Below are 18,488 nucleotides of genomic sequence, written 5' to 3'. Positions count from 1 at the left end.
CCTCTCTGTTCTCCATCCAGGCAAGCAAAAGGCATTAGCGGAGCTCAAGGACACATCCCAGCCAGGCAAAAACACTCAGGGAGGGTGTGAAGCAGAGTTGGTGCAGGGGTGTGCCCTGGGGAGAGTCTCAAATGCCAGACAGAGAGACCTGGGGGGCCTGAGACTCCTTATCCTTGTTGTGTGTCAAAAAAGTTATGGTTTCACAGTGAAATCTCCTAAACACCTGTAGGAGGATCCCTGGCTCTGTTGCCTGGTGGAAAATTCTCACAATCTATTTTTACTAGAGATACCATCCATTAAAAATAAACACCTTTTTTTAAAAAAAAACACCTTTTTTTCATCTCCTTGGGGGCTCATTTGCAGGACCTGACAGTCTTCCTTGCCCTCCTCTGAACCCTTTCCAAGAAGAGCGTAAACCAATTGGAGCAGGTTCACAGGATGGCAACAAAGATGGGCAGAATTATGGAAAGTAAGTCCTGCGAGAAATAGTTTAAAGAAACAGGATCTCCTTAACTTGGAGAAGAGAAGATTAAGGGGAGACATTAGTGCAGTCTCTGAATTGACCTCTAAGGCCTATTCTGTCTCTGCGGTGCTAAGACTTGGTTAACCTGCACATGTGTCCAAAGCCCGATACGTCTGGGTACCTAAAAGGATGCCTAAAAGACTGTCCCAACTCTTATATATCCAACGCATCACTGTGCTCTGCTGGAGGGGGACCCCTGCAGACACCATCTCATCAGAAGGTCTAATCCATACGTGGTACAAGCCAGCCCTTCAGGTTGGAGGCACCTATCTTTTGGACCTCCCTTCCATTTGGACATGTCAGACAGACACAGCATCTGTTGTCTTTCTGGGGGCTACTGAAGACCTTCGTTTCGCGGCAAGCCTTTTAAAAGGGAGATCCACACCCCAGTCTGCACTGAACCAGAAACTCTTCGCAAATATCCTTTTATTGTTAGATTGCTGCAAGATGTGGGAAGCGAGTCATAAACGAAATAAAGTAATAAGCCTGCAAAAATTACAGGGTTTCCTCATTCTCTGGCAAGGTGTCTCTGGCTTTTAATTTAAAAATAAAGTAAAACCCACCCTGATTCTTTTGTTTCTTCTTCTTTCCTCCCCACCTGCTCAGATTTCTATAAAAGGCGTCCCAATTCTGAAGGAAGAGAACATCCGTGGTGCCGTCGAGATCTCGTCCTTCCGCTCCCATCCGTGCATCCAGAAGCCCAGCCCTTGCCAGAATGGGGGGATGTGTAGTCCTCGCATGGAAAGTTACGAGTGCACATGCCAGAGGGGCTCCTTCGGGGTGCACTGCGAGAAAGGTGCGGCTCTCTCACGCATGCTAGAAGTTGCCGGTGAAGACCAGGAAAACGCTGCTTAACATAAAGTAGAATAGTTGGGTGTCATCCTAGAGTTGTACCTTGGTTCTCGAATGCCTTGCGACTCAAACATTTTGGCTCCCGAATGCCACAAACCCGGAAGTGAGTTTTCTGGTTTGGGAACATTCTTTGGAACCTGAATGTCTGACACGGCTACCACGGCTTCCGATTGAGTGCAGGAAGCTCCTGCAGCCAATTGGAAGCCGTGCCTTGGTTTTCAAACGTTTTCAGAAGTCGAGCGGACTTCCGGAACGGATTCGGTTCGAGAACCAAGGTACGACTGTAATTTCTTTGACAAACAGAAAATCAGAAGCCGTTTTCCCTCTCTTTCCTTTCTTTTCTTTATTCTTCTTTGTGTCCTCTGCTCTGGGCCGTTATTGGGGTCCAAGGATTACACACACATGAAGGTGGTGGATGGTTCTTCAAAGAACCCTGAGTGAGAGGCAGGGAAGTGAAGATCTCCCAGAGTAAGAGACTGGGAAGGGGAAAGGAAGCTCCCAGGTGAGAGCTGGGAGGGTCCACCACTTTCTGTGAGTGACAAGGGTTAAGAGCTACTTTTGATAGAGGATTCTGTGTTTTCCTCCCCCCCCCCCTTTTTTGGCTCTGTTTTTGTTTTTATTAAGATTAGTTTCTTTTGTCTTTTACTGTATTATGAAAAAAGCTCTAATAAAATCTTACTAGAAGCAGCAGCAGCAGTTGCCAGTGGGAGTCATTCAGTGGAGCTGAATGTTGGTCGATCATAACCAATCTGCCTTCTTCTTCTTCTTCCTCCCCCAGTCATCACTGAGAAGGCGGCAGGAGACACAGAGGCCATTGCTTTCGATGGCAGGACCTACATAGAATACCACAATGCTGTGACCAAAAGGTAATGCCTTTTCTTTGGACTAACAAAGCAAGGGTAGAAAAGCAAGCCTGTTGGCAGGAACTGAACTCAGAGCTTAACAATTAACCGTCTGAACTGGAGGGGTGAGGAAGAACCCCAGGGTCTTCTACAGTGGAGTCAGAGGGTGGCAGCGCCACATCCTCAGGCCAGGGAGGAGTGGGGCACTGGCCCTATAGGTTCTTCTGGCAGCAGTGCCTCCGTTTGCCCTTCAGGTTCATCCATCATCTTATGGAAGAGGAATCTGACTACTGGTCCCTGATAGTTCTTTATCCCCAGTATTACATGGAAGTTTCATTCAGCTGTGACAGAAGAAAGCAGCACAATAAGATCCCCTCCTAATCCCAGCCCTCCTGTCTGCCCACCTTCGCATGTGTGTGTGTGTGTATTCTCTTGTCTCATGAATAACATTTTTGTGTGTCTTTAATCTTGGCTCCTGTACCACACATCTCTGCAACCCATTTGGGGACAGGGGCTTCTTTTATGTGTGTTTATTCTGTGTGTAGGTGTTGCTCAGATGCTCTGGGCATTGGACCCACCTCTTCCCCACCTCTGGTTTTTGGTCACCCCTTTGGAGACTGCGATGGGTTGTATCCAACTAAGTTTTACTCCTACCCGCTGAACTTAATGGGCCTATTCTCCTCGTGCCCATGGATAGTGTGGTGGCACCTATCCTTTAAAATTCCCTCCTCTTAAATATGAGACAGGCGTCATTTCTGTTGCCTTTTGGGCACCTATGAAAGACCTTCCCCTTCCAACAAGCCTTTTAGGCAAGAGATCTTTCCCAGTCTGCATCTGTACTGGAAATATTTTAAGGCATTTTAATATTTTTTAAATGACTTCTTGTTTGCCCCCCTGGACTGCTTTGGGAGGAAGGGCATGGTACAAATAAAATGAAATAGTAAATTTCAATGAGACTATCGGAAACACTGCCTCCTGCCCTACAGACCCTCTCAAGATCAGCAGAGAAGGCCCTCTTGGTAGTTGCCCTGCCCTCGGAAGCATAAGGGGTAGCGGCACGGGAGAGGGCCTTCTCTGTGGCAGCCCCTAGGCTGTGGAACTCTGCCCTGCAGAGGTGTCTCTCGTTCCTTCATTATGGAGTTTTGCCATATGCTAAAGATGGGTGGTACTGTGGTCTAAACCACAGAGCCTAGGGCTTGCCGATCAGAAGGTCGGCGGTTCGATTCCCCGCAATGGGGTGAGCTCCCGTTGCTCGGTCCCTGCTCCTGCCAACCTAGCAGTTTGAAAGCACGTCAAAGTGCAAATAGATAAATAGGTACCGCTCCGGCGGGAAGGTAAACGGCGTTTCCGTGTGCTGCTCTGGTTCGCCAGAAGCGACTTAGTCATGCTGGCTACATGACCCGGAAGCTGTCTGCAGACAAACGCCAGCTCCCTCGGCCAGTAAAGCGAGATGAGCGCTGCAACCCCAGAGTTGTCCGTGACTGGACCTAAGGGTCAGGGGTCCCTTTACCTTTACCTTTAAAGGTGCCTCTCCTTATCCTGGCCTTTGACACCTAAGAGGTGTGTGTGTGTGTGTGTGTGTGTACAGCCCACTCTAGTTGTGGTTGCAGTTCGTTTTTAATGGAGTTTGTCCTAGGACATTTGGGTGAAGGATGAATTAGAAACACAGTCATCATCACAGTAATAATACTTGGATTAGGACTAATGTTGGATACAACCCTATGTTTCTTTCCTACTTGTGCTCTCTTGTCTTGTCTGTCACCTCACTTTCTCTGTCGCTCTCTGTGTCCTGAATGTCTTTGTTTCTTTGTTTTCAAGCCAACTGACCAATGAGATCCCAGCGTAAGTAGACCTCCTTCCTCTCCCTCCCACCCCCCCTCCTGTAATCGCCATCTCACATCAACCATCCTGCCACCTACCAACCCCAACCACGTCACTCAGTTGCCGCCACCATTCACTTGGGAATAAGAACTGAAAGTGAGCCTTCTTGGAGTGGGGAGACAGGGGACAGGTGGTCCTACAGGGGGAGCACCCACACCTTCACTTTACACAGATGTGTGCACTGTATTAGACTTAATCCACAGCACCAGAGCTGCCTGTCATCCTCACCCCATTCCCAGCACCCAGGAAATATGCCAAGACATAGGTTATGCAAAAGAGAGCCGTAGTCTGAATCTTTTCAGCAGCTCACTGAGCAAAAAAACAAAGGGGGGGGGGAGTTATCCCAGCTAAACGGTTCCACTAGCACAAGGAGTTTTAAAACATTTGTTTCTTAGTGAGAATTTATTGGTGGAAAGGGGGGAAAGGCACAAAAAATGGAAAACGAAACAATTGCTGGGTTTGTCAGCTCACGTTCACAATACAGTGGTACCTCTAGTTACAAACTTAATTCATTCTGGAGGTCCATTCTTAACCTGAAACTGTTCTTAACTAGAGGCATGCTTTCGCTAATGGGGCCTCTTGCTGCCACTGCGCCGCCAGCAGACAATTTTCGTTCTCATCCTGGGGCAAAGTTCTCAACTCAAGATAACTCTTCCAAGTTAGCGGAGTTTGTAACCTGAAGCGTTTGTAACCTGAGGCATTTGTAACTCGAGGTACCACTGTACATGGAAAATCAATAAACGAGACATTAAGGTCTTCTGACCATTGCATAAGAGATGGCGAGTGTTTAATCCTTCCAGGAGTTTTAGCTGTGCCCTGGTGCTTCCCCAGCCTCTCCTGTGTGCCCTGTAAATCTGCAGCAAATTTACAGGGCCTGCAGGAGGGGTGTGGGCAGAAGGGAGGGTGGGGAAGCTCCACTGCACATCTAAAACTCATTGCGGTAGCAGAACTGTTTAGCTGGCCACCTTCTGTGAGGACTTCAGATCCATACAAGGGCCTAACAGGCTGGGGTGAGGTCTTCCAACTCTTCATGCACTAAAACACCAAATCTGAAATGCCACCCCTTGACATTGGGCCTTCTTATCTTCTTGTGGCAGCTTTCCCCATGAGGACTAGTGACCTGAATTAAAACTAACATTGTTTCAGAACCATGGCATAATGCACGTATATAGGTTGGGGCCTCTGTGGGTCTCCTAAGTAATCACACAGTTGCTTTTCTACATCTGTGACATCTTTTTAAAAGAGAGGCACACACTCAAAGTCTAACCAATTGTTGAAAATTGGATCCAGAACAAATACAGTGGAATGTTACTTTATTCCTTTATATATAGAAACACTTCAAATACATATAAAGAGAGAAGTGAGTGAAAGATTTTCAGTATGTTGACAATCCATCATGGTCCCCCCCACCTCGCTGCTCCTCTACAACATTAAGAAGAAGAAGAAAGAAATTGTTCACCAAATCACATTGAACGAGATGACTAGACAGCTGTGACCCAGCTTTAGCAGGGGTTAAGGGTCTCTGTACAATCTTTGCAGATGAAAACTACCATGGTGGACCTCAGATCCCATTCCGGAAAGGAAAAAATAACAGATCTCTGTTATATCTCTGGAATTGAAAATGTGTTTTCCAAAAAAATAAAAAACCCTCAAGGTGCCCTTGTATTCTGGTTAAAAAGTGGGACCAGCGGGTAGTTATAGTTGCTGAGGTTGCCTTACATAATCAGAGACATCACAGGTTGTTTAAAAAACGGCTGGTTTGGGGTTGTTGTTTTTTTCTGAAACAAGCTTCCTTGTTTTACATGGGCAGGCAACTCTGGTCCATCCCTTTTACTTGGAATGTCGAATCACTCTTAAGCCACCGCATGCTTGCATTGGTTTGAAAGAAACCCCCTTCTGCATACCTGAGATAATAATACGCTGCTGTACATGTGGTCACTTACTCTGATTTGAAATTGAGCACCTAATTAATCGGGGTGGGTGGGTTTGAGGCTCTTTCCTTTCCTTTCCACTTCCTGCCCTGGTTTAACCTCTTGCGACTCCCCCCCCCCCCCGCAACTAACCCCAGACTAAAGTGACTTCAACGGTTTGTTATCTCATAACTGATCGTCTGAACAAACATAATGAAGGTATGTCAAGAGCCTTTATTTAACAAAGAGATAGAGGCCCTTAATTCTTCATCATGTTCCAGCCACTTGATCATGTAAACAAATCCAGGGCAGAAGTGAGTTGAAAGGGTGGTCTTTACCCAGAGGCTCAATTCCTCGCCTCTCACTTCTGCCTCTGATGATTATCCCTTAACTGTTGTAAACAAGCTTAAGGGGCTATTATTTCAGGATGTGCAGAAACCCATTGCGTTGCCCGGTGGTACTACATTTCTCATTCGCAAAGATCTCACATCGCTGGGTTACATCCAAACTTTAAAGTCCTGCTCAGTGCAGACCCCATTGAAATTAATGGACCTAGGTTAGCGGTCTCCATTAATTCCAATGAGGAGGGCTAAGGCTGGACACAGCCCTGCATTTAGAAAGAGCTGCTGGGATCTCTCAGAGGTTTCGCAGGGACTGGCCACTTCTCACTATTTGCCATGGGCGCTTATTGCATGCCTCCCCTTTCTTCCTGCTTCTAAGTCCTGATGCTCTGGACTACCCTCTGGATATCAGGTGAGTGTCAGCAAGGCTTCTGCTCTGGTGTCCAGATGTTTGCTTCCGCTGCCACCATTTCTTCACCTTTTAAAAATCTCCTTTGCATTCCGCTTTGCTCTTACGCATGATTGCTGCATTGTTACATCTTAATAATAATAATAATAATCACCAAGGGCCTAAAAATGAATAAATCACAAAGACCGTACAACCGAGCCCAGCTCAGCGAGAGCGCTTTACCCATGAGCTCATTTTGAGACGTCCTTTTTCCATGTTCCTCCCCCCTTGTTTTGAACATGGTCATCATGTTCAAAACAAGGAGGAGGAAAAAAATCAGATGTTCGTGTCTTTCATTTCTGAGCTTTGAGAGCAGGGTTTGCACAGAACGGTTTACCTGATTCAGAGTAACAAGAGCTGACATGATCCAAATTTCCCAGTTACTGAAAAGCACCAGGGATCTCGAGCCAGAGACACTGGTGGAGGGAACCTGGGTACTTTGCTTACTGTGTTCCACCAGGGCAGAGGGAACAGCCGGTCCATTGAAATGACACCCCAACCTTCCATATCTCTAAAGCAGTTGTGTGGTGGGGATGGGGGGGGTACCTGTGGCCTTCCAGATATTGTGGACTCCAGATCCCAACAGCCCCAGCTACACAGCTGGTGGCCAGGGATGGTGGGAGTTGTAGTCCAGCTACATCTGGTGGGCCACCAGTTCCCCATACCTGCTCTAAAATTCTAAATATTCCACTAAAGGGTGTAAGAAGAGCCCTATTGGATCAGCCATTGCTAGTCTTAATCTCTGCAGGTTTTACAGGTCCGAAGCTTACCCAGTAAAATGGGGTGGTGTGCAGTCACAATTGCAGACCAGTTGCTGTCACATGGTGCACTGCTGCAGAGCTCCCAGCTCTAAAAGATAAAAGAGTTGGGACCAACGCTAGTCCTACTCAGCGTAGACCCTTTAAAATTAATGGAGGTGATGAACTCGGGGCCATTAATTTCAGTGGGCCTGCTCTCTGGCAGAGTGGGACTTGGCAGTTGACAACCCAAACAGCTTAGCAACATTTGGGAGCTTGGTTTCAATTACCTAGATTGCCGTAACAAGCTAATCCAGATAACTTGCAAAAAAATAATAATAAATTAATTAAGAATGGAAAGGCTGGGGGGTGGGGACCAGCAATGTGCATCCAGTCATCCTTAATAAAGCTGTTATCTGCCGAGGCCAGAACAAAGGAGAAGAATCAAATTAAGAGGTTCTCAATTCCATTCACGCAACAGATAAATTAAAGAGAGCATCCATCTCAAACAGAAAACAACCAAGTGAGGATCTAAGTATGACATAGTAACCACTCCTTCCTGGACTAGCTGGCAGCAGAGTCAGAGATGGCATTCAGGTTTTTCTCTTGCCTTATTCCCAGATGCTGTTTTAAGAACAGGGGGAGGGCCCTGATGAATCAGACCACAATCTAGATCAGCATCCGTGGTTGTATCCAGTGCCAGCCCTACTCAAAGTAGACCCATTGAAGTTAATGCGAGTGACTAACTTGGGTTCGTTACTTCCAGTGGGTATACTCTGAGTAGGAGTTAGGTGAATACAACTGGGCATCCCTGAGAGTTGAGGCTGGCACTGCCCCCGACCTCATCCAGATGCCAGCATCCTGCCTTCTTGTGTCCCTCCAGTCCTGGGGATGGCCCTGCCTGCCAGCTTCTACCTCCTTAGCTTCAGTGTCACCCTTGTAGAACTTAGCAGGGAGGAGGAAGAGGATGGGGACAAACCTAGAATCAGTCAGTTCTGCCTGTCATTGGCTCTGGCTCAGGGCATCCTGTCCTTCACCCTACCTGACTCAAAAAGAACATAAGTCGAGCTAGCTAGGATAGGCCAACCTCCTGTTCCCACAGTGGCCAGCCTGGGGAGCCTGAGAGGAAAACCTGAGCACAGCAGCCACCACTTCCCTCCACTTTCCCCTGGGTAGCTCACATGTATGGCTTTAAGGCCTGTTGGCTGCCCATCTTGGCTATTTAGTTAACAGCTTCTGGACACAGAAGATCCATTTAGCTAAGAGCCATTGGCAGACTTCTTTATGGGCTAGTGTCCTCCTCGTTAAAAATACTTGAAGCATTGCACACATTTTTAGTGGCCGTATTTATAAAGGGTGTTAGAACTCCTTTCAGGTCATTTGGTATTATTGGGTCATAGCTGGTGTTAATCCTACTCAGAATAGACCTATTTGAATCAGTGGACATGACCAATGTAGGTCCATTAATTTCAGTGGGTATACTCTTGAGTTAACACACAGTTAACCTACTATTATTTATTACATTTATTTGTCACTCACTACATGAAATGTATCGGAGCGATACATTTTCTTTTTAAAGAAACGCAAATGCAAAAGTTTAAAACAAAACATCCAAATAATAAAACATTATCTACTAGAAGTGGTCATTCTCCAATATTATAAAAAGGATGAATCCTGCCCCACCCCACTGAACAATGAGCACCTCAACATTTGGTCCTATCCAAAATTGGTCCTACGTGGAGCAAACCCATTGAAACGAATAAAGATGGCTAGCTAAGCTCCATTAATTACAATGGGTCTCCTGTGAGTAAAAAGTAGTTGGCTAGAACCCATAATTTTCTAGAACTGCTCACCTCGCAATTCAGTAAATTGTCCCCCACTTTTCTAAAAGCTTCTGAATTTGTTTCAATGTGGAATTCACCAACAGCCACTGGCCACCTATTTCTATCCTGTGTCTGTTGGGGGATGAAACACTCTTCTTTCCCATGCTGTTGTGTGTCTCGTGTTGTGTGGTACGTGCGTGGTACATGTGCGTCTTTGTGGCAGTTGAAGCTTAAAAAAGCCCTTTCTTCTAAGGCCTATAGGCCTTCTATATGCTTGTCAAAGCAACCTTATTTCCTTCTCAGATATGAGGACCGGGGCCAAGCTAGGCCTGAGCTAGAAAAAAATGGGACTTTCTCCATGGTTTGGTTGCCTCAGTAATCTGCAAGGTGAAACGGGGTGTCCTTTTGTAGCGTTCTTCAGAACGCAAACTCCATCCCGTTTTCTGAATGGATGTTGTCACCTGGTGATGCTTCCACCTCAAATTGGCGTACACCATTGAAACAACGCTGAGAACTGGGACTCAGCACCATCCACTCATCCATCGAGAATGCAGCTCTCCCTCCTTGTGTCATTATGTGGGCATACAAGGAGTGGGGAGATCCCTCCCCCCCATCTCAGAATCTGACACCCCACTTTATCTCCATGCAGTGAGAAGGCCTTGCAGTCGAACCACTTTGAGCTGAGCATCAAGACCGAAGCCACGCAAGGCCTCATCCTCTGGAGCGGGAAAGGACTGGAGCGTTCAGATTACATTGCTTTGGCCATTGTGGACGGCCGCGTACAGATGACCTATGACCTTGGCTCCAAGCCTATGGTCCTGCGTTCCACTGTCCCAGTCAACACGAACCAGTGGATCCAAATCAAAGCATACAGGTGAGGGACATTTGGGGAGAATGCTTGCTCACAGTATCATTTGTCAGCCTCTTCCTTCAACCTTCATAAGCTGCTTCAGCCAGGGATGTCCAACTTCTGAGAAACTGCTATTTACTCCCAGTAAAAAGACATTGGCAGTGACTTGCCCATTGTATTGACCAGAGTTATTGAGTTTTCTTAGGGAGCCAAAGTTGTTTGCGGGGGCGTCAGGGTCCCGCAATCGACCAGGGACACCCCACAACCGACCAGTAGATCACGATCGACCTGTTGGACATCCCTGCTGAGCATTGGTTTTGAATGTCGAACAGCACATGTTCAGTCCTGGGCATGCCAAGTTAGGACTGGGAAAGGTTCCCTGTCTGAAACTTCTTAAGAGCTGCTGCCAGTCGGTGTAGAGAATACTGAGCTAGATAGAACCTATGATCTAACTCAGGGTAAGTTGCCGTAACTTCAGAAGTTATGTGAAGAATGGAAATTCAGTAGTTTGAGTCGGGACGGAGATCTTTCAGCTGTTTGTGGCCTGAGTCATCTAGGGCTTTAAACACTAGGGTGAGCAGCTTTACAGAAACCAGTAACAAACTGGCAACTAGTCAGCCATCCTGGGCTCTGCCTGATTGAGCTGTGATTCCTGCATTGCAGGGGTTGGACTAGATGACCCTTGGGGAACCCTCCAACTCTAGAGTTCTGTTATTCTAAGAAGGATGGGATATAGTAGTAGTGAAAACAATGGTAACATAAGCTGCTTTATGCCAAGTCAGACCGTTAATCCATCTAGCTCAATATAGTCTGCACTGGCAACATTGCCTGAAATGGAATTGCCATTCTTTTAAAGCAAATTCTGAAAGTCCTTTGTCCAGCTTATTTCAAGTAGTCCAGATGACTAGCAATCGCTCTCGGGGGTCTCGGGCAAAAGTCTTCCCCAGCCCTATCTGGAGATGCCAAGAATCGAACCTGGGACCTTCTGCATACAAAGCAGGAGCTCTGCCACTGAGCCCACAGCCCTTGTCCTGTCCTTCCATGGTGTTCCCGATCCCAGATAATGTTCCTCCTTTCCTCTGCACCATGTGAGGCTAAGGAAGCAAAGGTTCACCCCTAGAGCTTGGCAGGTCATGCACACACATACAAAAATAATCCTCGGGTGACTCAGACTGCCTTTGGGCAGATCATGCCTAGACTTGTCCACCCTGGGCTCTAGGAAGAGGTCCCGAAAAGGGTCAAGCAAAAAGTCCCTTGCACTGAGTTGTAATGCCTATGGCTTTGGCAGTCCACCCCCATGAACATCTTATTTCCCCCGCCCACCTCTGGGTTTTTATTTTTATCTCGGATGTGTGGCTGAGATACCTAAAGCGGAGTGGGTGGGTGGGTTCTGCAGCTGCCTTTTGAGGTCCAGGATGGAGTAATGAGTGTGTGTGTGTGTGTGTGTGTGTGTGTGTGTGTGTTTGTGTTTGAATAACATGGGGCAAGGGAAAGAGAGGACCTTACCCTCTGACCTTATGTGGCACCCTTAGCTCAGGGGTCAGCAAATCTTTTCAGCAGGGGGCCGGTTCACTGTCCCTCAGACCTTGTTGAGGGGCCAGACTATATTTTTTTGAGGGAAATGAACAAATTCCTATGCCCCACAAATAACCCAGAGATGCATTTTAAATAAAAGGACACATTCTACTCATGTAAAAACACGCTGATTCCTGGACCGTCTGCTGGCCGGATTTAGAAGGCGATTGGGCCGGATCCGGCCCCTGGGCCTTAGTTTGCCTACCCATGCCTTAGCTGCTCCATTTAGAAGGCAAGGAGGGTCCATGAATTGGCTAGATTAGGGAGGAGCCTGCAGTGGGGCTTGTAGATATTAGAACCGTCTTCCCCACCTTCAATCCAGGGGGCCCAAATGGTGCTTTGAAGGCAGCGGAAACCTTGAAACCAATCATGCAAATGAAGGCTTGTTTCCTGGGCTGTCATTCAGTGAACAAGATACTAATTGATGAGTCATGCGAGCTTTTTTGAACCAAGTAATTGATTCATCAAGTGCTCTTAGATTTCCAGGAGCGTAAAAACATTTCAGAAGCAAAGAGCAGGCTTTACTTTGTTTTCAGGAAATGCACACATAACATCACAGAATAATCTTAGAAGAGGCGCTCCTTCAAAAACATCTCAGAAATAGATGCCCCAGTTAATCAGGTAGCAGAATTTCCCCCCACCCCAATTGTCTTAGTTCTTAAAATTCCTAATGGCAAGAATAATTTTAGAAGACACATTCTGTCCCACGGCTGTGTGTGAGAGAGAAAGGAAACACCTCTTTAACCATGCCACTTGCTATTGGCAATTTTTATAAGCACTTGTATGAGAAATATATGAAATTAGGGAGGAAAACCAGGACACAATCTTAGTCAATCATTCTTCACTTTTTTTAAATTCCACTCTTCAGTCGAAAAGGTTCACAGAGCTGCTTGCAGGCCAAGGAAACCCTAACAGTCCCAGCTCTCAGGCTTAGTGTCTAAAAGATATGACCCGCAAGGAAAAAGAGATTTTTTTGGGGGGGGGGGAGCAAATCCAGGCACCAGTTCTTAAAGTTACAGATCTTTGTAACAAGCAGCTGGGATGGGAGCAGTTCAGATAGCCTAATGGGATGTCTGCCACTCAGTTATAGATAAAGAGGAAGACAAGCCAAAAGCAGCTGGTTTTTTAAGCAAGGCCGATGGAGTAGCCTTGCATCCCTTCTCTCTACTGCAGCCTGAAAATGGCTGCTGCTAAATGACAGCTGAGACAGAGCCCAAAGGTAAACTGGTCTCTCAGCAAAGCCGTCGAAATGAATATGTTGTTAAACATTTCAACATTTTAAGGAAAATGGCTGGTCAAACAATGTTTACTGTTTTATTTTTACAAGGTTTGTGGGGTGCTTAGGAAAGAAAAATGTCATAGGTACTGGGGGTAGGTTGTCACTGTGAAACCGAATGGCGAACGATTACCACCAAGGTAACCAAATCCCTCTAGAAGAAGGAGAGCAAAGCAAAATTTCCTCCACCTGGTACGAACCAACGTTCCACACATACAGAACCCCAAGCCTTTTAGCAACTGCTTGTGTTTTCCCCTCTTTCTGCAGAGTGCATCGAGATGGGTCCTTGCAGGTCGGCAATGAGTCCCCCATCACAGGCTCCTCGCCTCTCGGAGCAACTCAGTTGGACACAGACGGGGCTCTTTGGCTGGGTGAGTTGAACCCCACTTAACCCAGGTTGTGTACTTGCCCGCCACACAGGGCGTTGGCTGGCGAAACCCCTCCTCCAGGTAGCCTGGTAGCTTCCAGAATAGACTGTGAAAGAAAACACTCCACACTAAAGGCCCAAATTGCTGCTGCTGTTGCGCCAACGAAGCACATAGCATTTTGAAGAGAAGGGATTGTGACCAAACAGGTCCCACTCAGAGTAGACCCGTCGAAGTTCACAGACGCAACTAACTTAGGCCTGTTCTTTTCAGTGGGCCTAACTCTGAGTAGAACATAGTTAAATCCTAACTTAGTTAGCCATGTCTATTAATTGGAACAGGTTTACCCTGAGTAAAACCATCACTGGGTAGAAGTCAGAGCAAGAAAAAGAGGGATGGCCTCGGTTCAAAGAGCATTTGTCCCCAGTGCATTTTGAAGAAGATCTTCCTCAGAGGAAACATAGCAGTTTTATTTCTGTCTTCTAACACTCTCCAAATAATCTTTTGTAAATGGTTCACCATCATGATTTGGAGTATGCAGAGCACAAGAGTTATAGAACCCTATAGCTGTGAGGTTGGAAAGGACCCCCCAAGGATCATTTATTGCAACTCCCTGAAATGCAGGAATGACAGCTAAAGAATCCCAGGCGGATGGTCATCCAGCCTCTGTTTCAAAAGCCCCCAAGGAATGAGAGCCCACCACTTTCCAAGGCAGTCCTGTGTTTCCCATAAGGAAGATCTCCTTCGAAAACGACGTTACTGTCATGTGCACTTCACAGAGTCGGGTCTCTGCCCCAAGGAATACATAGTACATTTGGCATGGGGAGAGCGATACAGAAGGGAGGGGAGGAAGATGGAGACGTGAGTGAAGAAAGCGAAAGAGGTGTGTTGCCAGGTGAGAGTTCACCTTAACCCTCTCCTTTGCTCTCCCTTCCCCACCTGCGCCCTCTTTTGCAGGAGGACTAGAGAAGCTCAGCGTGGCCCACAAACTCCCCAAAGCCTACAGCACCGGCTACGTTGGCTGCATAAGAGACGTCACTGTCGACCGTCAAGAACTGCACTTGGTGGAGGACGCTTTAAACAACCCCACCATATTACACTGCTCAGCCAAATAATATGGCCTGCGGCCCTCCCTCCCTCTCTCCTCCCTTCCCTCCCTCCCTTCCTCCCCCCTCCCCCCTCATCCTTCTGGCTATTGCTGTAATTATTTTCTATTTTTGTAAACTTATTGCTTTTTATATTTTTGTGGGGGAAGGGAGGGGGGAAAGCGAGGAGGCAGAGAAGAAGAAGAGGAGGAGGAGGAAGAAGAAGAAGAAGAAGAAGAAGAAGAAGAGATGGAAGATAAAACTTTGGGTTGGGGGGAGTCATTTTTGGTTACTTTTTTGGTGCACTGTTCTCTCTCATCCAAGCTGGTTGGACTCTTGAGCAGGAGCCAAGCCTCCCTGTGGGGTGGTTTTTTTTTTTTTAATTATTATTATTTAGAAAAAGAAAAAGAAGAAATCCTTCCAGGCAATGACCAAGGAGCAAACATGCTCCCACCTTCTATATCCCGCCTTCAGGCGTCATCCTCTGCTGTAAATGCCGTACATACTTGAAACTTTTTCTTAAAAAACATCGGTTTTGGATGTTAACACCCACAAGGAGGAAATCATGACAATTCCTCCCTGACCCCAGGCGACGAACTGAAGCCCTCGCAGGAGCAGAAACCAGAAGTCCTCTTTCATAACAGCTTTGAACAAAAGAAGCAACAGCCGGGTGGACAATTGGAGGGAGGGGCAAGCAAGGGGGCATGTGGGGAAGGCCGCTCGTGGGTGGGGGGAAATGGGGTGCCTGCTGACGAGGTCCAAGGAAGTTGGAACAAAAACCTTCAAACCAAGGCACCCACCTGCTGGTCTTTGCCTTATCTTTAGTCTTAAAGAGGTTTGCTATTATCTTCTTGTAACCACAAATAGGGTGGACAAAAGGTTGGAAAGCTCTCTCGCTCACACACACTCATTTTTTTTCTTTCAACGTACTTCCAATGCCTATAAGTGAACTTCGGGGGGGCAGGATTCTCCTGTCTCCTGCAGGAATGTCTGGAGGTCTGATCTAGCATTGGGGGGGGGGGGAGGCCAGAGAGATTAGAGAGGAGACAGGGGATGGCAGCACTCCTGGGCAGCACCCAAGTCCTCCCAATGGCTGGAAGGTGACTTCTTGAGTTTCCCAATCCATTCTTTGTTGACCACTGAGAAGAGCAGCAGTCTTCTTTTGGTTATACTTCATTAGCTCAGATTGGGTCCTCTCTCCCACCCCACCCCCCAAAAAAGATGCTGGAACTTATAACTGTGGGTCAAGTGGGTGCTTTAACACTCTAGTGAAGGAGGAGGGGAAACCTCTGTGTCTCTTCAGATGTGGTTGGATGACAGCTCCTGTCTTCCCTGACCATTGGGCCTTGCCAATGAGGAGTGATGGGAGGTGAGGGTTCCAATGTTTGGAGGGCCTTGAAAGGACCCCCAGATGATAGCCTGTCTCCATGTGCTCTATAACACAAATACTTGTATGGAGGCATAAAAATCCGCTTTTGGGGTCCCCTCCCCTAAAATCCCAATATCTCAAAGACAAAGTCTAGGGATTTGTTCTGAGTTCCAGAACTACATTGAGCTCAAAAGCCCTTTCAACACACAAGAAGTCTGCTTTCTGCAATTTAGCAACCTAACCTTGGTGGGAAAAGCTTTGATGTTTGCCATGGTTTAAAAAATTGGGAGTCAGAAAACCTCACCATTCCGCTGCCCAGATCACCTCATAGGTCTGTCAGTTGAGTTCCTGATCTAGTTTGTGTTCTGGTCGTACACTGCCCTGCACTTCCGATGGAAACCGCCATATGCGGGGTCAGAGCACAGGGCAAGCAGGAGCCACTCGGCCCCTCCCAGATCTCTATGGTGCTCTACTCCACTTGCCTAACTTTGGGTCTCCCTCCCAAACTCCCCCCCCCCCCATGGCTGTGTTTTATGGATGCCAGCCTGTTGACGGATGAGGAGGGGAGGGAATCTTATTTCTAAGGTGTGCATGTTAAAGGCAGATTGGGAGGGACTGCGAACCCCAAAGGCCTCTCTGGAACATTCCAAACACAGTCGCCTCAGAGGTGGCCCCAAGCCTTTTGGGTGCCTGTGGCAGAAAATTCAAATGGCACCCTCCGCCCACCCCCTTTGGTGGTAAATAATGTAATAAAAAAAGACTAAATAAGTGAAATTTTCCTGGCTTTTCATGGTGCTTCACAAATGGGAAGAAAGAATGCCGCCATCCTGCCTAACAGTTTGGGTAGCCTGTGCAGATAACGTACCCCTCACCCCAAGACAGGCCTGCACAGAGAACCACCCAAAGAGGAGTTAACAGGTTGGCAACCTGGCTTTTGTTTTTTAAATAACTCCCCCACCCTACGCACACACACCCCCCCTTGGACTTGCACAGGAGCAGCTGTGAAACCTATTTCCACACGTTATTTTTATCCAGACATGTCTCGACTCTGTGCGGCCTCGCCACTCTTTGTTGTTTACAACAACCCACCGACAGGAATAGGTCTGAAGCCTCAGACTTACTGCGGGAAAACGATCCTTGGAGATGTTCTCTGTGTGTATGTGTGTGTATGGCCGTCCCCCAAAAGAACGACTCCCAGGAGCCCTCGCTGCAAGTGTCAACCAGGCCCTTAAATAGAATATTCTGGATTGCTTTGCAGCTATCTGCCACTCTCAGATTGTGGTATTTATATGCCCCTACCTCATGCAACATGGGCTTTGGAATTGCCAGGTTTCAGAAGGGTTGTAGCTGTAGGGCTAGCAGAATTTATGGCTAGAAGTCCGGAATAGCACAGCTCAGCGTTTTCATGAGCCTGTTGCGTGAGCAGGTGCTACTCTTGAGCAGCTGACAGGGACCAAAACACCCCAGCCAGGCCCACCAATGGCATCTGATCTGGGTTCCCCTTAGAGTGCAGGGGGGGCGGGATAAAGCTTCCTATATTCCCATCCAGGGTGAGTGGCTAGAACATCTCCCCCCCCCCCCCATTGCCCCTAATCATGCAATGCCTGGTCTGGTCCCAAAGAGGTGGTCTCAGCACCAAGGATAGCTCCTATTCCTCTAAAGCAGGCTGGAGGCAAACCAAGCCCTTTTGAGCTGCTTCTGTTACACTTCTCTTACACTCCACCTTGTTGAACTGCATACAGTGGTACCTCGCTTCAGGTTACAGACTCCGCTAACCCAGAAATAGTACCTCGGGTTAAGAACTTTGCTTCAGGATGAGAACAGAAATCGTGCTCCGGCGGCGCGGCAGCAGCAGGAGGCCCCCATTAGCTAAAGTGGTGCTTCAGGTTAAGAACAGATCCAGGTTAAGAACGGACCTCCGGAACGAATTAAGTACTTAACCCGAGGTACCACTGAACTCTTAAAAGGCCACCTCTCTGGCCTGAAGACAGGCGTTTCTCTTCTGCTCTGTAGCCTTAGTATTTAGCATCATTGCACTGGCAATGTACTGTTGGGGGGGGGCATGTGATGGTTCTGGCTCCAGCTCAAGGGACCTTTGTGCTTTGGGCTGTGGCTTTGTGGGCTCCTGCCTGCCATCTCCCTGTTTTCCAGATAAATGCAAATACTCCCGGGCTGTAGGTATGCCTCCCTATTTGTGCTTCCCCACATTGGCATACATGCACCGGATTTCTTTGTGAAAGGGAAACTGCCCAAAATACTGCTACAGGAATGTATGTGCAGCAGGCCAGATTGCTGGAAAAGGGTGGTTGTGTTTGGACTCTTGGTCTCTGAGGACAAAATACAGAAATAAGTTGTGCCGGGTCATTTCTGGTGGCTTTTGAGTTGGTGCGATGGATTTGTGAAAAGGGGATCATCAAAAGGATGGTGGGGCATCCCTTGCTAGTCCAGGCTGGGTAGCATCTATGGCGAACCTCCCAGGTAGTGCTGGAATCTCCAACCATGAAATGGGCTTCATTCATAGCAAGTGGTGCCTACACAAGAATGCAGGCAGTTTGGGAGTTTCTTCATGCACCTCCACAGGTAGGTTGGTGTTAGGTGTGCTCTATGCATG

The 18,488-nt window shown here is 47.5% G+C and overlaps 1 protein-coding gene across 4 annotated transcripts in view; it reads left to right on the top strand.

The window, feature by feature from the left end:
* The window catches only part of AGRN (agrin), a 244,839-nt gene extending 228,194 nt beyond the window's left edge, over positions 1 to 16,645 (top strand). For 2 of the 4 annotated variants that reach the window (XM_081015949.1, XM_081015952.1), the window contains 6 exons: positions 1,130 to 1,319; positions 2,154 to 2,241; positions 6,729 to 6,761; positions 10,007 to 10,231; positions 13,326 to 13,429; positions 14,381 to 16,645. In XM_081015949.1, coding sequence (XP_080872075.1) covers positions 1,130 to 1,319; positions 2,154 to 2,241; positions 6,729 to 6,761; positions 10,007 to 10,231; positions 13,326 to 13,429; positions 14,381 to 14,538 — 798 coding nt within the window. In that variant the 3' untranslated portion in view covers positions 14,539 to 16,645. The remainder of the gene's footprint in view (positions 1 to 1,129; positions 1,320 to 2,153; positions 2,242 to 6,728; positions 6,762 to 10,006; positions 10,232 to 13,325; positions 13,430 to 14,380) is intronic. The other 2 variants (XM_081015950.1, XM_081015951.1) reach the window with 1 other exon arrangement.
* Positions 16,646 to 18,488: the final 1,843 nt, after the last annotated feature.

Source organism: Podarcis pityusensis (genome assembly GCF_964106645.2).
Source record: "Podarcis pityusensis genome assembly, chromosome: 8".
NCBI classification, from domain to species: domain Eukaryota; kingdom Metazoa; phylum Chordata; class Lepidosauria; order Squamata; family Lacertidae; genus Podarcis; species Podarcis pityusensis.
This window is presented reverse-complemented; position numbering and strand designations above follow the sequence as displayed.